This window comes from Bidens hawaiensis, unplaced genomic scaffold (assembly GCF_021521415.1).
Source record: "Bidens hawaiensis isolate Kalapana, Puna unplaced genomic scaffold, B.hawaiensis_p1.1 tig00036798_1, whole genome shotgun sequence".
Taxonomy (NCBI): domain Eukaryota; kingdom Viridiplantae; phylum Streptophyta; class Magnoliopsida; order Asterales; family Asteraceae; genus Bidens; species Bidens hawaiensis.
The window spans coordinates 17,214-43,565 of record NW_027496426.1 but is presented as its reverse complement, the minus strand read 5'-3'; the positions used below and the strand labels follow the sequence as shown (position 1 = coordinate 43,565).

Here is a 26,352-nt window from a genome sequence, read left to right as displayed (position 1 = left end):
GAAATAAATGTATTATATATAATAACGACTTAAAAAAGTAAAAAGGGTGTAAAAATCAATATATAATTGTGTTTCGAAAATACATTAATATTATTATAATTTGATTTTAATTCATTATTTGATTAAAAACAAAAGTTACATAACTAGATTTCAAAGTTCTATATAATAAGAGACGCATTGGGATGCAACACATGGCATGCTAGATTTTTATTTATTAATAATATCATATAATTTGTTTTAAAACATAAATCAACACAATCCTATAGTTATAATAACATTGAATAATTGGATCCTCTCGATGTGGGGGCTATAAGTAAACTCACGTTGAAATCGCGTTTAAAATGAAAGATGGGTGAAGTGTATGATCGAAAAACAAACATGAAGTAATGCCACGATACGACTACATCCATATCCATTGTTGAATATGATTGCTAGTTAATATCACAAAGTTGTCCACTTTCTTTTCGTTTATATGTCAATTTCTTTTGAAGCTTTAATTATTCCGTCTCAAACTTTATTTGATATGTTACCAATAAATGTACCCTACATCTCTTAAAAACCTAGTGATTTTGATTTTACGTTAAAGCTTTAATTATTCCATGACATTAGTGCATTAACCTTAGGGATTGTAAAGGTTGTCACTAGACATGTCCAACGTTTTCTAACATGTTAGTATGTAGGAATTCAAACTGTAGTGCTTTTAAATGTTATGTGGGTCTTTTATCACAATTAGACATAGAGAGATAAAAACTCACACTCCATGTCATGGAAGTATAAACATAGTTTATAACAACCAGTGACGTTATTGTTACTTTCAGACATTTTTAAGTCATTTTCTCTGTCACACGGATGGCCTAGTATGATGATCAACAAACATGTTAACTACACATACGTTAGCTATATAAGTAACTAAGATACGGTTCGTGTGATACACATGTAGTTAAAAAAATATAACAAAAAGTTAAATTTATTAATGTGATTTACCAAAATCTGTAAAGAGACACAAAGTAGAAAAGAAATAAATATTTGATTTGTTTGAAATTGAATTTATGTTGATAAATTTGGAAATACGTTACGGTCTTAATTATTTTAACAACTATTTATATCTAACCGATATGAAGTTAAAAAAAATCAAACTATGAAATAATATGTTAAAACAATAATTATTTATAGTAGAGAGTTCTTTATTTTTGTAAACTTCATAAAATTATTGTTAAAACAATAATTATGTGAATATAGTTTGCATGTATCTTATATGTTATATGTAGTAAACTAAGAGTTATTTATATAATAATTTCATAATAATTATATGCATAAGTTATGGAAATTTAAAAGTCAAAATGTTGTTATATATTTTTAGGAGAAATGTCAAGATCATCATATTTAAACATAGTTAAAAGTTAACTTATAAACTTACTATTGTGATATTTAACGAAATTGCATGTATATATATTCTTAATTCACTCATTCAGAATATATTTCAGTAACTTATTTATTGTTATTTCCAAATTTTACATAATTGATTGATTTGATAAAATAGGAAACTGCTCACATGAATTCTACGTGGCATACTATGCGGATGCCCTAAAAGGCTAAAACGATGTTATATGGAAACATCATCTTGGTTTAATAGGATAGTTAGATCATTAGTAACATGAAAACGAATAGAAACTCAGTGTTGTATTTAATATGGTGGGAACACTTTCCCTTTTTAGAAAGTGTAGTTATACATGCCAATTCAAACGAACGGTCGGTCATCAATGCTATCTTGACCACCAATCGCCGCATCCTTGTACTTGCCTTGCTATAAATCAAATCTACAAGAAGGAAATATATTCTCTTGATTTTCACCAAGAAACGGCTCTTCCTTTAGCGTGGGAACTTATGAATCATAGATATTTTTAACGTCTATAATATAAAAGCTTATTCGACCATCTTTCATATGTGATTCCTTCTCCACTTACTCCCTTTGTCTTTCTTGTGTATTTGAAGTTTTTAAATTCATTTTCTATTTGCTTTAATGTGAGAACGAATCTATGTATTTGACAAGAAATCAATAAAAGTTGGTCGGCTTTTGTTTAATAAATTTAATGAAGAATCAGTTAATAGTTTCTAGATGTTATCGGGTGTGATGAAGTAGTTGGGAGCAACGTTAAACTTGTGTTTTCAATTCATAAGATATTTTAGTCAACATTGTTTCCTTATGTATGCTCATGCAGTCATGTTATGATGTTATAACTAGAACATGTTACTTCAGTACTTTACGAGTATCCATTATAACTAGAAAATGTTACTCGCACTTGTTAATTATTTCATGAACATATAATGTTATGAATGTTCTTAAGGGGGAGAGGGATGCTCCACTAAAATACTCTAATACATTACAATACTCTGTATATACTCTAATATAGGGACGTTTCTAAAGAGTAACTAGGGGTAGCCTTCGTTAGTTCTCAACTTTCCGCCGGTAAAGCAAATTTATTTATTTTTTTGTAGGTTTTCTTATTTCACTACCACTGGAAAAATATAACGTTCACCCTATTTGTTCAAAGTTCAACCAAATTAAAGCTAAAACCAATTATAGCCCGACCAAAGTTTCAAGTCCAAACCAAATAAAACAATTATTCATTGTTCCTCCGGTCGGACCTCCGCGGCTCCACATTGTAACCAAGTAGCTGATGGCTAGTGACCCCCCCCCCCCACCCCGTCCATCCTTCACGGTTCGACTTCTACTTGTTCAATTTAAATACACTTCTACTTTTACCTAAAGTAGTAATTGTTAATTTGTTTATATATATTATTAATTTGGAATCTTTTTTATGGACAATTAAATATTTGACTGTTGATTATGGTTTATTGAGTATTTGGATAATGTATATTGGAAACTGTAATTGATTAAGAATTTAGGGTTTATGTCTAAATTGAAATTGATTATGGATTTAGAATTTATGGGTAAACTGAAATTGATTATGAGTTTATGGTTTATATTTTGTTTCTTCTAAAATTAGAGAACGTGAAAGATAAAACGACAATGTCATATTAGCAATTTTTTTAAACGAAAATTTCAATAAAATGATGAATCGGACCCAGAGGACCCACACCAAATTCAAACAAATATATATATATATATATATATATATATATATATATATATATATATATATATATATCAAAATTATAATAAGAAGTAGATTTTTCCTAAGAAGTGTAGAAAGTGTGTTTTCACCATTAGATCTAATAAAAAACATCGTACAATAAACACACTTTCCATATCTGCATTCAGATCAACATATCCAACGCACCAGATTACTTCTTAGACACACTTCACTTCTTGTTATAACTCCACACACACACACACACACACACACACATATATATAATTTGGTTATTGTAGGAAATACGGCAAAAAAATCATTTACATCATATGAAATACGGAAAAAATAAAAATTTTAAACGTTACCCCTGAGATTTTGGTCTAGACGTGTCACTGCCCAAGCACCCACCAATCCCTTACGCCTTGTTCTTGAGTTTTTTAACCAAGGAAAGAAAAGGACAGGAGAGGGAAGGATAAGAAAGGGAAGGGAATGGAAGAAAATAGTTTTTAATTATGTGTGTTCTTGAGTTTGAAGGAAATTAGAGGAAAGGAAATGATAAGTATGTTCTTAAGTGGGTAATATTGTAATTTGGTTTTTTATCCTTAGTAATCAGCCAATTTTTTAGAGGATATTTTATTGAGAAAAAACATCAATTTATAGCAAACATTTCTAAGCTTTTGCTAGGATATTTTATTGAGAAAAAACATCATTTCCTTTCTCTCCTTTTAAAAAACTCAAGAAAATAGTTTTTAACACATGTATAGCAAACATTTCTAAGCTTTTGCATTGTCCTGGCCCGCATGGTCCCATAAGAATATTGTATTTCCCTGTCAGAACACCAAACGCTCGTTCCATATCTTTTCTTGTCGATTCCTGGGCCTTTTTGAACCTCTATTATGGACGTTGAACGGGAAACAAGTACGCTTTCACAAAAGTCGACCAAGCGGGGCATATCTCGCCGTAAGGTAGTATCCCCGTTTGTATAGTCGTCCATTAACATGAAACAAACACTTAGGGGCGGTTCCATTCCTTTCGGTGAAAAAAAAGAGAAGATCATTGTAGAACCGTGGTGCCATTGTTTGACCCAGGTGGACCAAGAAACGAATGCCAAAACCATAATTTTTTTATGGGGGCTACCGCTTCGACCATAACCGTATGGTATCAGTGATTACCTCTCATATATTGGTGCGAGTTACCTCTCAAAAAAAAAAAGATGAAAGTATGAGGATGTGTATAGATTTCTATGAGTTGAACAAGCTTACTGTGAAGAATATATATTGCCACAAATGGATAATTTGTTTGATCAAATGCAAGGTGCGAGTTGGTCCTCGCAAATAGACCTCAGAGCAGGCTATCATCAGTTGAAAGTGAAAGAGGCAGACATCCCTAAGACAACATTTCAAACGCGATATGAATACTACGAGTTTCTCGTGATACCGTTTAGATAGACGAATGCTCAAGCAACATTTATGGTTATGATGAATTAGGTATGTCATCCGATATTAGGACAAATATGTCGTTGCCTTCACAGAAGATAGTTTTGATTATTCAAGGGATAAGTCCGACCATGCTGAACACTTGAGAGAAGAGTTGGAAACGCTGAAGAAAGAGTAATCGTTGGCTAAGTTTTCAAGGGGTACCATTGACACATTTCATAAGAAGCAGAAGGAACGGAATACGAGGCAAGAAGATGAGTGAGGCTGATAAAGGATTATGACTGTGGAATCAAGTATTATCCTGGTGAGGCTAATATGGTTGCTGACGGCCAGAATGTGGAGAAGATATCACGACATTTAAGTAGTATAAATTAATTAGTACTCCGGATTGCATTAGCAAGATCCACAAGGTACCTTTAAAAGTTATAAAGGATGAGAGCAAGATAAAAAAATAAATAAATGAATTCCCTAGTTACACCGAGAGTTGAAAGATAATACTTATGATGTGAAAATCAGATTTGGTCACCTGAGGATTCCACGTCATGGGTATCCTCGAGGCCAAATCCTAGATGAAGGTCATAAGTCTAGATGTCGGTTATAATGAAGGCGTATACTAATGGAAGTCACATGCTTAAGTAGAAGTCAAATGAAGATGAGTCCATGGTATGTGACAACTATGGATATACTTGATACTTTGCATACACAGATAAGAACAACCCCATGTGTTACGAATATGGAGCCGACGGTCACACCGCAAGAGGATGCTAGAAACCAGGGACAAAAGGTGGAAAGACATGCAAGGAAAGCGTAGATATGGTTTAGACGAGTCTTGGCACAAATGATTAGTGAGTAATTGATAATCATGTGATCATAGAAGGAAGTCCTCTGGAACGGAAAGGATAGAATGGTATTATAAAAGAAAGTCAAGACATGCCAGAAAGGAAGTCGGCTAAGGTAATTGGTTACGATAGGTCAGGCAGCCTGATATGCAACGGCAAACAACAATGGATTCATAGGACAACGCGAGGCTTGATTAGTCAAGACAGAGGGAGATGTATCATCATGGACTTCATGATCAAGCTACCTTGGACAGCTATAACTCATGAACCTTACATGTTGATGCAGAGCTGAAAATGAAAGAAGGTATAAGTGGTGACTTAAGGAGTTCTCCGACAAGTTATGCAATGGATGCGCTTAAGAATTGCAAGAAGTGTTCTCTCTCAAGGAATAGACAAAGGGATTTCTAAGAAGTAACCATTAAGAAGAAACTGAAGAGGTTTCTTTTTTTTTTTTGGAATTAATATGTTTTGAACGTATTGCAAAGCAGTATATTTGCTAAAGGTTGTAATGGGACGGAATGATCATTCAGTGCTAAGTGTAATGATAGTAAGTGCAATGTTTCTATTTAAAGGACAAGAAAGAAGAGTATGCTTGTGGAAGCGATATGCACTTGCAAAGTCTGGATAAGAAAGTGTATCACCAAGGACTTCATGGACAGGCTACTTAGGAAGCTAAAATTAATTAACATCACTCGTTGATTGTAAGACAAAGGATAAACCGGTAAGTTAGGGAGCTAAGTCGGTTCAAGAAAGAATATGAATACAGGAAGTATTCCTTTTACAAGGATTAAGCAGGTTTCGAGGACGAAACCTCTTATAAGGAGGGTAGACTTGTAACATCCCGAAATTTCAAAGTGATATTAATTATATTACTTACTAATAGAGGGAAAGTTTACTCGGGTTGTCAGGAAATAAATAATAGAGTAGGAGTTGGTATGAGTCGGGCTAGTGTTGGATTAATGGAGACGGGTTAAATGAGAATGGGCCTTAGGTCCATGGGATTTAAGGGATATAAATATCCCCTAAACCCAAAATATCTTTCATTCCATTTGTATTCTAACACCCCAAAACACACACACCACACACCACAACTTCGACGGCCGGGCCAAGGGAAGAATCGGGCAGATCCGAGAGAGAGAGAGAGAGCGGTTGGTTGTGATTAACAAGTAAACAAGATCCAAATAAAGCTCAAAAAGGTATGATTCTTGACTTTGAAGTTTAAAGATCCAAGCTTTTAGTGTATAAGCGACCGAAAATGGTCGGGAAGCGTAGTGGGTGATATTGAACCATAGAAAGGGTGTTAAAATCGCTCAAAATGCTGGAAAGAAACCGAACAGCGGCTGTCTGGGCAACTTCGCCTGCATCTGGGCAACTTCGCCTTCAAAGCGATGAACTTCGCCTGCAAGCTAAGTTCGCCTGATGAACTTCGCCTGCAAGCTAAGTTCGCCTGATGGCAACTTCGCTGTAAAGTTAAGTTCGCCTAACTGGTAACTTCGCCTGAGGCCAAGTTCGCCTGATGACAACTTCGCCTGAAGCCAAGTTCGCCTGATGACAACTTCGCCTGAAGCCAAGTTCGCCTGATGACAACTTCGCTGTAAAGCTAAGTTCGCCTAAGGTTTAACTTCGCCTAAAGCCAAGTTCGCCTGAGGTTTAACTTCGCCTAAAGCCAAGTTCGCCTGAGGTTTAACTTCGCCTAAAGCCAAGTTCGCCTGAGGTTTAACTTCGCCTAAAGCCAAGTTCGATTAGGAAATAAATTAAAAGCGATAAGTTAAAGTAAGCTAATACTAGGCCACCAGATTAGATCAGGCGAGTATTGATACGTGTAACTTGTATAGTCAGCCGAGCTCAGTTAAAGAAGGGATTTACAGCTACCAGAGGAAGAAGCAGAGTTCAGGTGAGTTTCTATCCCCATTCCTTGTTATGTTTTCGGGGCTGTGTGCATACTCAATATGTTTGTTAATACACTTATCCTAAGAGATAAGTGTATGCCTTATGTGGATAATGTGAAATGTATGAATGATTGCTTGATGGTACGTGAACGATCTTCGGATATTGCACGTACTGTCAGGTTGTAACGCTATGTATAAGGTAAGTATGTTATGTATGTTTATGTGTATGAACATGATAGAGATAATAGAAGAAAGAAATGATAATGTATGGTTGTATGGTTACGAAAAGGGTACCGAGCCCTAATAATACTCGAGGTATGATGTATGGCTGTATGGTTACGAAAAGGGTACCGAGCCCTACTAATACTCGAGGTATGATGTATGGTTGTATGGTAACGAAGAGGGAATCGAACCCTACTAATATTCGAGAACTAGGGAACCGAATCCTACTAATATTCGATATTGCACGTACTGTCGGGATATAAATAAAGATATTAATATTGTATGTAATGTAAGGATGATGTATGAACATTATGAATGAAAGCTTGTCGGTACGTGAACGATCTTCGGATATTGCACGTATCGTCAAGGGAAGTGAATAACTCCTTACATGGATATTAAATAATAACTTATAGATAGTGTTCCTTCTATGGAAAGTATAGTGTTCCTTCTATGGAAAGTATAGTGTTCCTTCTATGGAAAATATACAGAGTGTTCCTCCTATGGAAATTATATATAGTATGGTAATGGTAATGGTTCTTTTAATAGAAATTACGTGACGATCCTCCTATGGATATTTATACGAGGTTAAGGTAGTAATATGTGTCTTCGGATACGGGAAGAAATATATGGGAATAAATTGTATGTTGCCTGATTAACTAGAACTCACTCAGCGTAGCTGACTTTTAGTATGCACGCAGGTGAGCTGATTATAGAGTTAGCATGAGGTTGACACACGGCATGGATTGAACGGCTGGCATCTGAAGAAAGAAGTAAAGATGTTTTAAATATAAAGTTTTGTGTTATGGTATCAAAGAAAAGATTTAATGTTTTGTAACAAATGATTGATGTTTTATATTCCGCGAAAAGTTTTAATAAACTCTGATTTGAAGAACTGTGTTTATGAGTAAATCCGACGCTAAAGTAGGGTCACCGGGTTCGGGGCCTTACAGTCGGGTTACTTTTTGGGTGGCACGCACTTAGAGGAAAACGTCGGGTATTTGGAACGGATTACGAGGTAATGATTGTCGTGTCGGTGGCACTCAAAACGGTGTTCGGCACGCAAACCGAGGTAGAGAGAGTGGATTTCTAGAGAGAGTGGATGTGGGTGTGAGGGAATGAGCCGTGAGGCTCCCCTTTTATAGCCAATTTTGGATCCCATCGCGGTACGCGATGGGTCCCCTTTTTCAACACCGTCGCGTATCGCGACGGGTAGATTTTTGCCACGTGTCACCAGAGTGTGACACGTGTCCCTGAGTCATCACGGCCCATTGCGGTACGCGATGGCCGTCTCCTTGGACTCATCGCGTAGCGCGATGGGTCCATACATTTTATTTTTCTTTTTTAGTCCTTCATCTTTTGTAGCTTGTCACTTCTGGTCTAATTCTCGTTGTCCAAAAATACTAAGGTGGCTCTTAAAGCGGCGATGCGAGCGTGCGAAGTGCGCAATCAAAGCGCCACATTGCGCCCAACGCCGTTCGCCATCGCCATCGTCCTCGTCCTCGCCCGTGCTACGCGATCTCCGCTAGGACCACTTGGTGCATGATATTCATAAAAGAATATTACTATAGAAAATCTTTTTCTTATAAAGAGCTTCCATTTCTTTACCACTTTTCATGTGAGATGGATTCCATCATCCTTATTTATACTCAAGTGGAATGTTCCACTTTCTTACATCTTCCAATGTGGGATGGGGTTTTCTTCATGTAAGAAGACTTAACTTTAGGAAATATTTTTATTTCTTTATTTTTCTTATATTTCCTTTATTTAATATTTTCTCATGACTTGTCTTGATTTCATCTTTGATCCCTCAACTTTCCTAAGTTGTCAAATTTGGATCGAAATTTTGGGGATGTTACATATACCCAGGGGCGGATCTATATAGTCATATACGGGTTCATGGGAACCCACTGAGTTTCAAAATTTATATAGAATATAGGTATAATTTATGAGAATGAACCCATATATATTTTGAGAGTGAACCTATATACAATCTGAAACTCTGATCTGATGGTAATACTCCTCCCTTTAATCATGCTTACCCTCCTGTCCACCCGGGTTCGATTCTCATCCTCAGCGCTTTACTCTTTTTTATTTCCAGTTTTTTCCTTTTTTTTATCCAGCAAGTTAGGTTATTTATTTTTTTTTGCCCAGCAGCACTAACACACAACTTAACTTCCCCACCACAGCACAGGTCAAACCCTAACCCCACCACCGCCGGTCATTTCTCTTTCCGCCACACCGTCCTCGGCCTTCTTCTCCATCCCTAGTCTCCATCTCTCCTTCACTCCGGTCTTCACAATAAGGTAAGTTTTGATGTTTTGCTTCAATTATTCTTTTTTGTTTACTAAAATTACAATTAGAAAGAATGGTTATGTTGAAGTTTGTTAAATGATTATGTTGAAGTTTGTTAATTGAATTAGAAAATTAGTGATGTTTAAATTTGATTTGTAGGCCTTATGTATGTTATCCTTTCTATGACGATGTTTGTTTTTTGTTAATTTATCGTATTTATGATATGTAATGAACCTTACGACCTTACCCGACCCGAACCGTTGAACCGACCTAAACCTTCGAATCGTCCCGAAATTTTTATGGCTGATCGTATAAAGTTATAGCATTTAAAAACAGTGAACCCATTGGAAAAAAATCCTGGATCCGCCACTGTATATACCCGAGCTTGTGGGTTATATCATTTAGAGTTTAAGAGTTTATGTATTGTAATTTTTCAAGCTAATGAAAGTTACAAAGATCGAGCTTATGATCTAAATTTCGTTTTTGTGTTTATCGATCCTGGTCACCAAACTTCACACTATTCTCTCCTCCAAATATCGTCGTCACTTTACCGCTGGTATCACTACAACAATACAATATATTAGATATTGACCTCTCGAGTTTTTCCATCGAAATTTACTTTCTAAAGGCATAGATCGATCCTTAAAAGGAGAATCAAATAATAATGCAAAAACAACTAAATTCAGGTTAGGATGCGTTTAATTGTTTACTCCATCTGTGTTGTGTATTCATATTTCATGTAAAGGGTTATTGGTGATGTTATTGTGAATATGTGATTGTTGGTGAATATTTTCGATTACAATATTTATTGCTATGCTTTTTACAACTAAATGCTAGGGTTATTTGTGTAGCAATATGACTTTGGTGCTTACGTGTAGCATAATATACTTTGCACACGAGTTTATAGTTGTTTCCCTTTTATTTTATATGCCATTATAAAATTAATACATTTAAGTTACTAACACAAAAGACCGCATAGCGCAGTGGATTAGCGCGTTTGACTTCGGATCAAAAGGTCGTGGGTTCGACTCCCACTGTGGTCGACTTTTTTATTTACAAAATTTTTATTGTGTACGCTTTATTTTATCTTAGCTTTATATTTTTTTGTCTAGGATGGTTCAAGAACATAATCGAGCCAGGTATGGCAAGCTCGAGCTCGACTTCTTTCTTAAATGCTTTTGCTCGGCTCGAAACATTCAACCGAACTGAAAACTTAAACAGTTTACAGTCCGAGCTAGCACATGGTTTGACGAGCCGATTGCCTTTTCATATAGAAAATCAATGTTTCAAGATCTGTTAGTTAAATGCATCTAGTTCCTATTAGAGAAAGAACGTCATAAAAAATAAGATTTTCCTTTTTCTTAAATCAAAATTAACTATATGGCAACATATAATGAAACAAAGTTATAGTTTATCGAACTTATGTATGCCCGGTTCTTAAAATCCAGTTATAAAGCTCGTGATGCGGTGTGAGACCAAACTGGTTCATACCAGTATCTAGCCAATACTTTATGACCCAGTCTTTAGTTCATTCGATCCGGTTTTTAGACCGTTTAGCACCCTTGTATCAACAAAAGAGTACTTTTACTTGATGTTTTATTTTTAACAAAAATAATGCTCAAAGTTACAAATGCTACACATCTAAAATCTACTCTCCGATAATCGAATATTACAAATACACCCCTCAACTTTTAAGCAATCTCCAAATCACCACCAATCTTCAAGATTCATTCTGTTGTGATACAACCTTCTTCCTCCTCCCAACTTTCTTCACAGCAGCTGCCTTTTCATCCTTTTCATCTTCACTTTCACTTCCATTATTATTATTATTATTCACCTCTTCTGCATTTTCATCTTCACTTCCACTTCCATTCTTGTTAACCTTCCTTGTGCGTTTTGAATAACTTAATTCGTTTCTTAATCTCAAAATCTCGCCTTTTGCAACTGCTAATTCCTTCTCCAGCTTACTTCCTTTCTTATCCAAATGCTCCCGCTCTTTTCCTAATTTCATAATCATACTATGAGCATCCTCCATGTTTTCTCGGGCTTCTTGAATGGCCCGTTTTTGTTCATCAAGAGATTTGTACAATACTTCCTTTTCATCTTCAAGACTGGAAATCTTGGTCTTTGAAACCTCCAGTTCCCGGGTTAGAATCTTGGTGTTTTGATTCATCTCATCGAGCGCCTTTGTTGCTTCTTCTAAATCGGTTTCCATTGACTTTCTTGACTCCTTGTCTTCCGAAATCTCAGCTTTTAAAGAGTTGACTTCTCTAGTCAATGAAACGACATGCTTCTTCTCTTCTTTAAGCTCATGACTTAAATTTTCGAGCTTTTTATACGTCTCCACTAATTCTTTACTTAAACTGTCACGGGTTTCTGATATTTCTTGGATTTCTACCGACAACCGAGTTAATTCTTTCTTTGTTTCTAGATAAGCGTCTTTAGTTGACCTGAGCTCATAAGTCAACATTTCAACAGTTTGTTTTAAACGAACGATGTTTTCCTGTAATGAGGCTTTAGTTTCAAAAAACTCAGTTTGAACTCTAGAAAGTTGTTCCTCAAGGTTCTTGCATGTATCCCGAGAATGTTCTAGAAATCCTGCCAGCTCAACAACCTCGTTTCTCGTGCCCTCTAGCGTTTTTTGTACAACCTGAAGCTCGTTTTCAAGACTTTTGACTTTCCCCACTTCAACATCCAACGTGTTCCTTAAGCCGTCTCTTTCATAGGTCAACTTGTTGACTAATTCTTCTTTGTTTACCAATTCGGTTGAAGTCAACTCGACCTTTTCTTTAAGCTCTCCGAGTTTCTTTTCACTTTCTTCCAAAAGCTTAGCATCAGAATCCGCTTGCTTTTCTGAATTAATCTTCAACTCATTATACTCACTTTTATAATATTCCAATTCTTTGAAAATAACATCTTTTTCGTCACATAAAGAACGAATTTGGGCATTTAGATCATCAAGATTTGAACTTTTCAATTCTAATTCTTTCTCAAGTTTAAAAATCTCTTCTTTCAGCTTTTCGATCTTTGACTTTGACCCAGTCAACTCAGCCACGGTTTCTTCATACACAGAACCCAGTTTCTTGAACTCGGATTCTTTAACAGCAAGGGCAGAACTAACATTTGCAAGATTGTCTTCTTTATCTTTGATCTCAGAGTTAAGCAAGTTTATCCTTTCTTGTAGGAGCTCAATGGAAGAAAGCTTATCTTTTAACTGTATTTTAAGTTCTTCCTTTGCATCAGAAGCTTCTTTTAGGTCAACCGTAAGACGGTCAATCTGGTTTTCAAGTTCTTCGATTAATTTTTTCTCTTTTCGAAGCTCTTGTCCTAACCCGTTGACCGTGCTATTTGCTGAACTTAATTGACTCATTAAAGACTGCTTTTCTTGATTTGACTTTTTTATTTGCTCATTCTTTTCTTCATTTAATTTCTGTAGTTTTAAATCATAACTTTTTTGCAATGACACAACTGCAGCTTCCTTTTCCGCCAGCTCAGATTTCATCTGCATGAGTATACGAAAAATGTAAGCTTACTTTGACTTATTAGGTCAAACAGATTGCTTTGAATCTCAAATCGCCAATAACTAATTTAAACACACTTTCTAATAGCCCCTTATATTAGTTTTATAACAGAAGCTATTTAGAAAATATTTGAAGAAATTATGTACCATAAAACGAGCCAAGATTCGTTCTTTGAATCTTTTCATCTCAAAATTCAAGAATTGGTTTACTTTACAATTAGGCCTGTAAAGGAACCGAATGTTTAGTGAACCGTTCGGCGAAAAGTTCAATTATGTTCGTGAATGTTCGTGCATTTATGTTTGTTTAAGCTCGATATTGTATATTCATTTTAAATTTTTAGGCCCATTACAATTTAATCTAGTTTATAAAAGTAAGATATCACGCATTACCATTTAGTTTATTATTTTTTAGGCCCAACAGACGTTCACCGTTCACGTTTACTATTGATGGTCGCTCAATTATGCTCATTTATGTCCATTCATCTGTGTTTAGCTATGCTTGTTCATGAACCGTTCATCTATACTATTAACAAACGGACACGAACAAGAAATCCCTGTTCGTTTAGTTGTCCGTGTTCATTTACACGGACACGACCCGTTTGTGTTCGGTTCATTTACAGGCCTATTTACAATCTAAAGAAAACACGTTTGTGCTTTTCTTTGCATGAATTTACAAACAAAACCTGATAAAACGATGATCCACCACATGGGTATTTCTCATATTAACCATAGATGCTTTATAACTTTATATTTTAGATGGGGACTCAACTCATATATGGGAAGCTATGGAGACAAAGATCATCCAAGTAGCAAAGGAGACTCTCGGGGTCACAACAGGAAAGACAAGTGGGCATAAGGAGTCTTGGTGGTGGAATGACGCAGTGCAAGACAAGATAAGGGACAAACAAGGATGTTTTAGGGAGCTAATGAGGTGCACGAATGAGGAGGAGCGAGTGGAATTGAGGGACAACTACAAAACGGCCAAGATAGAGGCGAAGAAGGCAGTGGCGGAAGCAAAGAAGGCGGCCTTTAAACGGATGTATGAAAGTCTAGAAACAAAAGAGGGGGAACATGCTATGTTTAAGATTGCCAAAGCCAGGGAGCGTAGAAGGCAAGATCTAGGACCGGTGAAGTTCATAAAGGATACAGATGGGCATGTACTGGTCAAGGAGCAGGACATCAAGCTAAGATGGCAAACCTACTTCCACAATCTTTTTAACAATGGGAGAGCTTACCAAGAAGAACATGACAACACAAACTTTCAACGACAACAATCGAATAACTGCTACTGCCGACGGATCACACGAAAAGAGGTGAAGGATGCACTTAGGAGGATGGGAAGGTCTAAGGCGGTTGGCCCAGACAACATACCCATCAAGGTGTGGAAGTGTCTGGGGGAGGAAGGAGTCATGTGGTTAACTACTCTGTTCAATAGTATTCTCAAATCAGGTAAGATGCCAGACCAGTGGAGGAGCAGCGTTGTAGTTCCTATCTATAAGAACAAAGGAGACACCCAATGTTGTGGTAACTACCGAGGAATCAAACTACTAAGTCATACTATGAAGCTATGGGAAAGAGTGATTGAGGTTAGACTTAGACGAGAAACTCAAGTTACGGTCAACCAATTTGGCTTCATGCCGGGGCGTTCCACCACAGAGGCAATACACCTTATAAGAAGATTAATGGAAAAGTATAGGGAGAAGAAGCGTGATCTACATATGGTGTTTATTGACCTAGAAAAGGCCTACGACAGTGTGCCACGACAGGTGCTCTGGGAGTGCTTGGAGGGTAGAAGAGTGCCCAGGAAATACATAGAGATAATTATGGATATGTATACCAGGAGTGAAACAAGTGTCCGTGCGCCAGTAGGGGGTACTGATTTCTTTCCTGTAGTGGTAGGTCTTCACCAGGGGTCAGCGTTGAGCCCGTTTCTTTTTGCAGTAGTCTTGGATGAGTTGTCAAAGTCGATTCAGGGGACTCTCCCGTGGTGCATGATGTTCGCAGACGATATTGTGTTACTTGCTGAGAAAAAACAAGATCTAAACATGAGGCTTGAGGAGTGGCGAACAACCTTAGAGACAAAAGGTTTAAAGATTAGCCGATCTAAGACGGAGTACCTCCACTGTGATTTTGGTGGGATAAACGACAATGAAGACGCACAGATCACAATTGAAGGGCAGATGGTCCCGCAGGTAACGAAGTTCAAGTATTTAGGATCATTTGTACAGAGCGATGGGGAATTAGACAGTGATGTGACCCACCGAGTTCAGGTAGGATGGTGTAGATGGAAAGCAGCCACAGGTATATTGTGCGACAAGAGTTTCCCGACTAAACTAAAGGGAAAATTCTATAGGGTGGCAGTTAGACCTGCAATGCTATATGGAACAGATTGTTGGGCCATCAAGAAGGCACAAGTGCGGAAGATGGAGGTAGCAGAAATGAGAATGCTACGTTGGATGTGTGGGCACACAAGGCTAGACCGAATAAGAAACGTTGTGTTTCGCGAGAGATTAGGGGTGGCGAACATAGCAGACAAGATAAGAGAGTGGAGATTGAGATGGTTTGGACATGTAAAGAGAAGACAGACGACGAATCCTGTTAGATCCGTAGAAAACATTACTATAGAGGGGAGGAGGGGTAGAGGATGACCGAAATTGACTTGGGATGAGAGGATTAGGCATGATTTGATAGACCTAAACCTCTCCGAGGACATGGTTGAGGATAGGAATTCGTGGAGAAGTAGAATTAAAGTTAAGGATTTTTAGAGAGAATTGAATACCTTTGGATAGAGGTACGGTGTGCCTACATCCCACCCTCCCCAGACCCTACTTATAGCTTTGCTGTCGGTGGGATTTTACTGGGCATGATTGATTGATTGATATATATATAATTAATGGCTTACAGATTCAATTGTGGCAATGTTAGCTGACTTTTCCTTCTGAGCCAATGCATAAAAAGCACCAAGCACACCAGAAGCAATTACTACAAGTCCACTCGAAAGCGTAAGAAAGGGGTTTGATGATGCCTTTCCCTGAGTTTGTACCTAAGAGAGAAAAGAAAATCATTTGAATATGTTTTAAACAAGTTATAAACTATATGAAATACAAAAGAAGTAAAGAACTATCTACTTTTTCCCATGTTTATTAGTGACCAACTTTAAGTTAGGTGTAAAATAGAAACTGGCAACACTTTATTACCAATTTTAGCAACCAAATAACATATTATTACAGACTGTAGGAAAGAATGGCATGTTCAATAGTCATATTTTATTCTTCTTCTGGTATTTAAACCTTTCTTACATGGCATCTTATTAATCCTTCCCGTGTAGACGTATTATGTATACACCACGTGGCATTTGATGAGACATTTTGTTATTTTTTTATAGATAAGTACATTACTTTTTGAAAAAATGATGCATGCAGCAAACTGCACACAAGATAGCAAGACGGGTGATTGTGTTTATGTAAAAAACTAAAGGTTAAAAAATGCAAATCATTTTCTGTGTTAAACATTTTATTATCAAAATTCCGTTCTTTCAAACCTGTAAATAAAATCTTTCTTATCTTTTCACAAAAATCATCTTTTGCACACATAGTGAATGGCATGACGTATACCTCATCAGCGGTCTGTATATGCCACATAATAAACTAACATGTAAAATCAGTTAAAATGAGGTCGGTTGCTAAAATAGGTAATAAATTCCAAGTTGGTTTCTATTTTGCGCCTAATAAAGTTGCTTGCTAAAATGAAAAAAAAAAGAGCAACGTCGGTATCTAGTGCACTAACATTTAACAAGATCAAGTATGTCTATATAATCAACATTAACTAGCATAGTTACTAACCTCTGCCTCTGCTATTTGATTAAGCTCCTGTCCCCTTGCAGAACTTTCTGAAACTTAACATAACCAAGAAAGAATTAGTACATGTTATGTTAACACTTAAGCATTCACTGTACCCAAAAAAAAACATATAGTTGACTATATTTTTATTCATTTTTTTTAAAGATAAGATTTAGAGGATTTTCTTGGGAGTAACTGAGAATCATAACACCATAAAATATAAATTTCAAGAAAATCAATAACCTAACCTAATCACCAAGTTACTAAACTTTCAGTTACACTACAAGTCAAGATTCAACAACCCATACTACCAGATTTACTATATTTATATAAATCAAGCTAAAAAAACACAAACCCTAGATGCATCTTGTTTAAAATTTTAGGGGAAAAGTAAAAAATGTGTGAAATATTGAAAATTAACTTGAAACTGAACATACCGGATTCATCAGCAGCAAGATTCTCAAAAGCTGTTGCCTTGAGATTCAAGAATGGAATAAAAGAAATACCCATGAACAGAACCGCTCTTCTTTGGCGGAAACCATCGTCGTTGGGTTGGTGGTGTTGTTGTTGTATACAAGTAGCGTATACTTTTGTTGATTTAGTGAAATCGTGTGGCTTTCTACGGCAAGAATGGAACAAAAGGAGCTGCGAAGAAGAAGAGGAAATTGAACAAAACGGATGACGATGATGATATGGAGAATGTAAAGGGGGAGAGGTTCCCATTGCAAACCCCATCATCAAGAAATGAGATTGTGATTATTATTATTATTATTATTATTATTGTCTTATCTTTCTTTCAGTTTGGTAACTTCAGTGTTCTTTCAGCTCACGAAAATCCCCCAAAATTTATTAGATTTTTAAGTTTCTATATGCATTTTAAACCAAATTCAATGCCTGTAATAAGTTTAAACAAGGTTATAAACTATTTTTGTCTTTCTAATTTTCTAATGAGCTAGTGATATGGTAAGGAAAGACTTCGTGCTTCATATTCTTTATTCATTTAGGGAAACTCTTTAGATACTTTTATATAAATCACAAACCGAGTTATATCTAAATAATGGGTAAGCGAGCAATAAGCTGCGCCGCTATCCCCTTTTGAATCGCAAAACCTATTCTACTAAATATAAATCCTTGGTTCCTCGGACTCTGCGAGTCACTGTGAACCACCTTCTGCACCCGCTCCAAGAAGCGAACCGCCTCGGGAGCTAGGGATCCAAAAATGTCGAAGGCAAATGATAGCCACCTTTATTTATGCAAATGATAGCCACCTTTTCATTGGAGGTGCGGCAGTCCAAATTGCTCGATGCTTATTCGTTGCTCGCTTGAACATGCTTGTTCGATTTCTGCTCGATTTATAAATGAGTCGAACGGATCAGTTCGATTTGAAAACAAGCCAAGCATGAGCAAAGCTTCGCTAGGTTCGGTTCATTTTGTTTTGCTTGAATTAATTTTTAGTTTAAGTTTTATATATAATATGTATTTATATAAAAATATACAAAGTTTTAAGGATTTTAAAATTTACCATTTTGTATTTGATTTAATTTTAAACCCTAACCACTTGTTAAATACTTCCACAATTCCATTTTTCCATAAACTTTCATGTCATTCTGCCGTTCAGTATTTCGATTACGCTTTTGAAAAACTAGCTACTGGTTCTCGTCACACTAGATACACAAACTATTTTTTCTATTTTTAGGAGCAAATATCGAGCAGGTATCTTCGTTGAACTTATTATGTATATTTTTTGCTAACTTCGAGTTTTAGACATTTTAGAGTTAGAACTTTATACATTTTTTTAGTTGAAAGTTTTGAATTAATGACATTTTGGAGTTTTAGAATTTTAAAATTGAAAACTTTGTACGAAGCCAAGCAAAACCAAGTCGCTCGATTTAAAACCAAAACAAGTTCAAGCATAAACATATCACTCGTTTCTTTAAATTCAAGCCGCTCAGTCTGGCTTGATTTCAAACCAAACCAAGTATGAACATGCATGTGTTCGGTTCGTGAAAAGCCCTGATTGGAGGTGACCACCATGGTTTGATCTCTTATTGAGTTTCCAGTTATATGGCTTCACATGAAACCATCACAACCCCAACTAGGTTAAACAAAAAGACACCCAAGATCATCGTAGCCACCATCAAACAAAAACACACCCAAGATCTATTGTTGAATTTTACATCTCTTGAGTAGCCATGATGTTGTGTTGTTTTATTTAGCTACCCCATAAGGCTATGTGTAGTGCAGGGGCTATAAAATGGGACGATTTGCGACATGTGACACCCAGTCAGCAAATAGTATTTTTTTTAGGGATGTAATGGTGTTGTAGCTCTTATATATATATATATATATATATATATATATATATATATATATATATATATATATATATATATATATATACATACATATATATATATATCACACACATATGATATAATAATAATAAACAAACAACACACTCCTGCGACAAAAAGAACCCCCCCCCCCTTGTCACCCCTATTATCGCCGGGAGGGGGGGCGTTCCATGGCAATATTGCACCTCGTCGCCCCTAGTTACCAACCATTACGCATAACCTAATGCAACCAAAACACATAAATATGTCCCACAACTCACTTTTCCTTAAAATGCTGATAATTTTCCCCTTGTATGTTCTATCGATTTGTAATAAGAGAAAACAAATAAGTAGAAGAAAATGTGGAAACAAAGTGAAAATGATAGAAAACTATAAGGGTGTGTTTGTTTCACATAATTCATGAGAATTCAAAGGAATAATAATTAAAATCCCATGAAATAGCGTGTTCGTTTTGTTGGAATTGGAATCTTAATTCCATTTTGGTGTGTTCGGTTCAAAGAATTGGAATTGGAATTCAATTCCTTCAAATTCCTTTAAATACAGGGATTTCAAATCCTTCCAAAACGTGGAATAATTCAAAGAAATTCATTAGAATCTTATCTCGAGTTTTTTTTAACGAGGACAACGAATAAAACATTTTAGCTTTTTTTGTTTTTTTGTTTTTAATTTATATTTTGAGTTATGAGTTTTTTTATTATTATTTTTTAATACTTTTTAAGGGTTTTTGATCTAACTAAAAACCCATAAAAAATTTAAAAAAAAAATCATAACGCAAAATATAAATAAAAATCTAAAAAAACTAAAATGTTTTCGCCGTTATCATTGTTAAAAAAAACTCCTTGATTTCTATTCATTTGTCAAACAAACACATTAAGAATGTAATTGAATTTCAATTCCCCCAATTCCGATTCCTATTGGAATTTTTATATTCCAAATCCAATTTATTCAAATTACAAATCCTATGCAAATTCCATTTTCATTCCATTCTGTGAAACGAACGCGCCTAAGAGTTTCGTTTGATTTTAATAGGTTTCTATGCCAAATCAAATAACCAAATCAACCAAAAACTTCCACATATGAGAAATGGGTGCCTAGAAGAACACCTTTGTATGAACTATGGGAACGAGGATTCTTGAAGGAACTCCAATGGAATTGGTTTTACTAGTCGTGATGAAGAGGAGGAGGAATAGGCTTAACCGCTTAAGGTCAATCTCATATGGTGGTGGTCCTATCACGACGAGGGTGGAGATGAGGGGAGATGTTCAACAACAAGAATAATTAAGATGGAGTAAACAATCAAGACTTTGTAATTTTAGTAAATTAGGACAAAAAATGGTAATCTAAATCAAACAAACATGCTTAACTAATTTAAAAATAACCTTTCGTGTAACATAATTTATTAAATGAGTTGAGATTATTATTTGTTATTCTTTTATATATACTAGCTGAGTGTTCGCGCACTGCAGCGGGGGTGTGCACGCAACTCGACATTGAACGTATAGTATGTGTGTCACACCCTCACTTAAGGCCTAGGCGTGTGACCCAATAGTTGGTACCATATTTGTATGTAGATCAGAGTTACATTCAATTAGCGGAAGTCTTATAAAATATAAGGATGAAAGTTGTAAAATATTTACAATACAAAAGACGGGGTATAAAAGTTTCGCGTTTAGTGTTTAAAATATTACAAAACTACCAATTTTAATAATTTAAGTTTATACAAAACTAATCCGAGCCATCGGATAATTTTAGCACTTCGTCACTCCAAGTGCTAATCTTGTTCACCTGCAAAATGTAAATAAAATACGTCAGCAATGAATGCTGGTGAACACGCTGACGCTAAAATATTTTCTTTTACTTTATTACCCCTCGAGACTACGCCTGCCTTGGCCCATCGTGGCTTAGGAATAACAAAGTCAAAACAACACATTTATAAATTCAAGTCTCTTCTCTAGGTCACCTCAGCAAACACCGCAGCGTTCGACTTAGTTAAGTACCCGTAAGTATACACAATGATCGTACTTCCCGCGGGAAAGCGTCCTACGATCAGGTGTGGTGCGGTGTGCCCACAGCGTACTACCACATATGTAAGGATCCAGACAAACGTACACCACAGCCTGAGGGCTAGGTTTATACTTTCATTTATAATGGTTTTAGGAACACGCAGTCCCTTGTAAATTATTTTCATATAACATGTTTGACTCATTTGAAAACAAGTTTAAAAGTTTGGGGGCGTATTCACCTTATCGCTTTGGGATCGGCTTCAACACCGTCCGAGGGTCTTTCCCTTGCTATCTCGCACCTATTGTACGAGTATAACCATTTGTTAGTCGGATATACAATCCGGCTTAAGACATTTAGTCTTATTTTATAACTCTACCTTGATGAAACTTTAGTTCATAGATGTAACACCCCGACCAAAGGCGGATTATACATCGGGGCGCCACATATTGTTTCATTACTCGTGACACTATTGGGTGTCAATATTTAATAAATACATTCATTCGCGCACGCGCAAAGCAAAAATAAGATAACATAAATCATCATAAATCAATATATTATAAATCATAATATTCGAACAGCAATAACTTGTCTTGATACATTTTAATCTAGGTCAAAAATAAAGAAAACTTCCTACGTGTCCACAAGCTCCAAAACAGCTACTGCAAACCTGAACATGTGTTAAAATAAAACGTCAAACACTTGCGTGTTGGTGAGAAATCAAGTTTAATACAATACATAGATAACAATAAATCTGCGCGCAACATGTGTATGTCTGGTTTTCAACAAGGGTGTAATCTGATCGGGACCAACTCTAAGATTCATAAGACTGCCAGTGCTCACAATTGAGCTCACAAACAAGACAAACTGTGCATGTGCAAACAAAAGAGAAAATCATAAACGATAGTTCTCCCGTGTTCATCTAATGGTACCATGAGAACTGCGGAATAGACCGACAAGACGGTTAATGATCCACACATACAAATAAACAGCCAAGTCTACGTCCTCAACACATGGGATACTACGCGACTAAAGTTCATAAACAAGTTTAAGACTCTAAGTTTGTATGAACACATGAACATCCCAAAACATTAAAAGCAAAAAGGGATTAGGTACGAGATTACTCACTTGATAAACGATGCGGTGTAAGATAAAGCAAGAACCAACTTTAAACAAGCACAAGTTAACCTATAAATAAGATTATTGTTTTAATGAATTGATTTAAGTCTTGATTATAAGTTAGCATAATTAGTAAGTAAATTATTATATATAATATATTACCGGAAAACAGGGCAGAACAGGGAGGAAGACGGAGGCAGAGAGGGAGGCGGCAGAGAGAGCAAGGAGGAGGACAGGAGAGATTAAGTGTTTGTGTGTGATGTGTTAGGAAAAAATAATACTATTATTTAAAGAGAAACCCTAGGGGACACAAATCCAGAAAAAGGGGAAAAGGTCTCAAAAAGTAAAAGATTCCAAAAGCAAAAGATATGGAAAGATATGGCAGCTGCAGAGGCAAGATAAAGCTGTCAGGGAACAGTAAAAAGGCATGGGCGGGTCAGATAAAGGTACTGGTCAAGCATGGAAAAAGCAGATCTCAAAAGATTATGTCAGTCACTTTATCTGTCAACCAATGGGGTTGGTGCGCATGCTGCGCCGAAAGTAACTTTTCAGACATAAAGCAGATTAGGTCAACAGCTCAAAAGATAAGACAACACAAAAGCAAACTGCTAGATTTAAACAGAAGAAAACTCGAAGGATTCAGCGCGAGAAGGCTAAGGCGCGAAGGCAGACACAGAAGGTCAAGAGAGCGCGAGCGCGAAGGCAGACAGAACTAACCTTAACGCGTCGCGGAAAGAACTACATTTCTAAGCGCGCCGCGGGAAGAATCACATTTCTTAGCGCGCCGCGGGAGGAACTAAAATTCCTAGCGCGCCGCGGGAAGAACTATAATTCTTCGCGCGTCGAGGGATGAACTACGATTCTTAGCGTGCTGCGAGAACTACAAATCCTTAGCGCGTCGCGGGAAGAACTACCATTCTTAGCGCGCTGCGAGAAGAATTACAATTCTTAGCGCGCTGCGAGAAGAGTTCGTCTCGCGTATCGCTGAAACAGGTGGTCTTCACGCAGGATTCCTTGTAAGGGATCTGGCGCGTGGAGCTGCGCAGACAACCTTAGGCGGGAAGGAACAAAGGACAAGCAAAGAGTTAGAAGAAAAAGAGGGAAACAAGGCTTAAGGGCGGGACGGCGACAAGAGGGAAAAGAAGGCGGAAAGAGAGAAGGAGAGGGACGGGACGGCGGAAAGAAAGAGAGAGAAAGAGGCGGGAAGGAAAAGTATATATTATTATTAAAAGTAAAATATAAGTATAAATGAATATTAAATCATAAAAGAAAGAGATCGGGTCAGAGAAACGGGTACCTGGGTCGGGTCGGATCGGGGCAGATGTTACAGTCTCCCCTACTTTAAGAAATTTCGTCCCGAAATTTATCTCGAAGTAGGTTGCGCAGAGAACAGGTGCGGGTATTTGATCTTCATTTGATCTTCCCTTTCCCATGTAAACTCGGCTCCGCGCTTGGACTCCCAGCGAACTTTCACGATAGGGATACGACTGCGCTTGGTTTGCTTTACCTCGCGATCCATAATCTCAACAGGCTTCTCAACGAAATGCATAGTTTCATCAACTTGAACTTCATCAAGTGGAATGTGAAGGTTCTCGTCAGCTAAACACTTCTTGAGATTGGATACATGGAACGTTGGATGCACATTACTGAGCGCGGGCGGCAGGTCAAGTCTGTAGGCTACTTTTCCCACACGCGCGAGAATCTTGAATGGACCAACATAACGAGGAGCAAGCTTACCTTTCTTCCCAAAGCGGACAACACCCTTCCAAGGCGACACTTTGAGGAGAACAAGATCACCAACTTGAAATTCGAGAGGCTTTCGTCTGCGATCTGCGTAACTCTTCTGTCGGCTTCTGGCAGTCAGCAGATGATCACGGATCTTGGCGATTTTATCGGTTGTCTCTTGAACAAGTTCGGGTCCTGTGATTTGAGTTTCACCCACTTCGCTCCAACAAATCGGGGAGCGGCATTTACGACCGTAAAGTGCTTCAAATGGGGCCATACCGATACTGGAATGATAGCTGTTATTATAAGAGAACTCGATCAAAGGCAGGTGCGAATCCCAATTACCTCCAAAATCAAGAACACAAGATCGGAGCATATCCTCAAGAGTCTGAATAGTTCGCTCAGACTGACCGTCAGTCTGAGGATGATATGCCGTACTCATGTCCAAGCGAGTTCCTAGCGCAGATTGGAGAGATTTCCAAAAACGAGATATAAAACGGCCATCGCGATCGGATATGATGCTCAAAGGAGTACCATGGCGGCAGACAATTTCCTTGACATAAAGCTGCGCGAGTTGCTCAACACGGTAGTTTTCACGAATGGGCAGGAAGTGAGCAGACTTAGTCAAACGATCCACTATTACCCAAATGCTATCATGTTTACTTGCTGTCAAAGGTAACTTGGTAATAAAGTCCATTGCTACACATTCCCATTTCCACGTAGGAATTTCTGGTTGTTCGAGCAAACCAGATGGGCGTTGGTGTTCAGCTTTTACTTTAGAACAAGTCAGGCATCTAGCTACGAACACAGCAATATCCTTCTTCATACCGGGCCACCAATAAGTAATGCGCAAATCCTTGTACATCTTATCAGCGCCGGGATGAATAGAATACCGAGATTTGTGTGCTTCACTCAGGATATCAACGCGAAGATTCTCATCAAAGGGAATCCAGATGCGATTGAGATAGCAGAGAATTCCACTCAGATTAGGGACAAAGAGTGCTTCCGCGCCACACGCTAACTCGGCGCGAAGGTTACCATTACTGATGGATGCGCGCTGCGCGTCACGAATACGCGATTCAAGGTTGCTTTGAATCGGCGCGAAGTGAAGCTGGGTGCGCGGCAAGATACAGTTAAGCTGGCAGGGTTTTCGGCTGAGCGCATCGGCTACCACATTAGCCTTACCAGGATGATACCGGATCTCACAATCGTAATCGCTGATGAGTTCGTTCCATCGGCGTTGCCTCATGTTAAGTTCCTTTTGATCAAAGATATGCTGAAGGCTTTTATGGTCAGTGTAAAGGATACACTTAGTACCATAAAGGTAGTGTCTCCAGATCTTCAAGGCAAAAACAACTGCACCAAGTTCGAGATCGTGAGTTGTATAATTCTTTTCATGAACCTTGAGTTGCCTTGATGCGTAAGCGATAACCTTGCCTCGTTGCATAAGAACACAACCGAGACCTTGGTTGGATGCATCGCAATACACGACAAAATCATCATTACCCTCAGGTAGCGCAAGAACAGGAGCTTCACACAACAATCGCTTGAGCGATAGAAAGGCTTCTTCTTGCTTCGAGCCCCAAATATATGGTTTACCTTTGTGCGTTAGGGCTGTTAAAGGCAAAGCGATCTTTGAGAAGTTCGAAATGAAGCGCCGGTAATAACCAGCTAAGCCCAGAAAGGAACGGATCTCAGAAGGAGAGGATGGCGTAATCCAGTTCTTGATTGCTTCAATTTTGGATGGGTCGACATGAATACCCATCTTGTTCACAACATGGCCAAGAAACTGTACTTCATCAGACCAGAATTCACACTTGGAAAGCTTAGCATAGAGTTGCTCAACTCTAAGTTTTTGCAACACCAACCGAAGATGTTGCTCGTGCTCGGCCTTGGTCTTAGAATACACCAGAACATCATCGATAAACACAATCACGAATTTATCCAAGAAAGGCCTACACACCCGATTCATTAGATCCATGAAAACGGCGGGTGCGTTGGTTAAACCGAAGGACATGACC

The 26,352-nt window shown here is 37.4% G+C and overlaps 1 protein-coding gene and 1 non-coding gene across 3 annotated transcripts; one reads left to right on the top strand and one right to left on the bottom strand.

Moving 5' to 3' along the window:
- The first annotated feature begins 10,742 nt into the window (after positions 1-10,742).
- On the top strand, positions 10,743-10,816 carry TRNAR-UCG (transfer RNA arginine (anticodon UCG)). The gene has a single exon. It is a non-coding gene; the product is annotated as a tRNA-Arg (tRNA).
- A 494-nt stretch (positions 10,817-11,310) lies between these two features.
- Positions 11,311-17,870, bottom strand: LOC143588823 (MAR-binding filament-like protein 1-1). Of its 2 annotated transcripts, none has more exons than XM_077069736.1 (4): positions 17,570-17,870; positions 17,136-17,182; positions 16,196-16,336; positions 11,311-13,275 (listed from the first exon to the last, which is right to left on the bottom strand). In XM_077069736.1, the coding sequence occupies exons 1-4, from the start codon at positions 17,868-17,870 to the stop codon at positions 11,494-11,496; spliced, it is 2,271 nt and encodes a 756-aa protein (XP_076925851.1). In that variant the 3' UTR covers positions 11,311-11,493. The 2 variants fall into 2 exon arrangements, with proteins under 2 accessions (XP_076925851.1, XP_076925852.1); XM_077069737.1 differs by having other exon boundaries at positions 17,136-17,188; positions 17,570-17,863.
- Between the last annotated feature and the right edge of the window lie 8,482 nt (positions 17,871-26,352).

Excerpts from the sequence above, each read along its gene's own strand:
- LOC143588823 (XM_077069736.1), bottom strand. The coding sequence starts at position 17,870 with ATGATGGGGTTTGCAATGGGAACCTCTCCCCCTTTACATTCTCCATAT. Across the intron at positions 16,337-17,135 it reads ATCAAATAGCAGAGGCAGAG|GTACAAACTCAGGGAAAGGC; the intron begins GTTAGTAACTAT and ends TTTCTCTCTTAG. Across the intron at positions 13,276-16,195 it reads ACATTGCCACAATTGAATCT|ATGAAATCTGAGCTGGCGGA; the intron begins GTAAGCCATTAA and ends ATACTCATGCAG.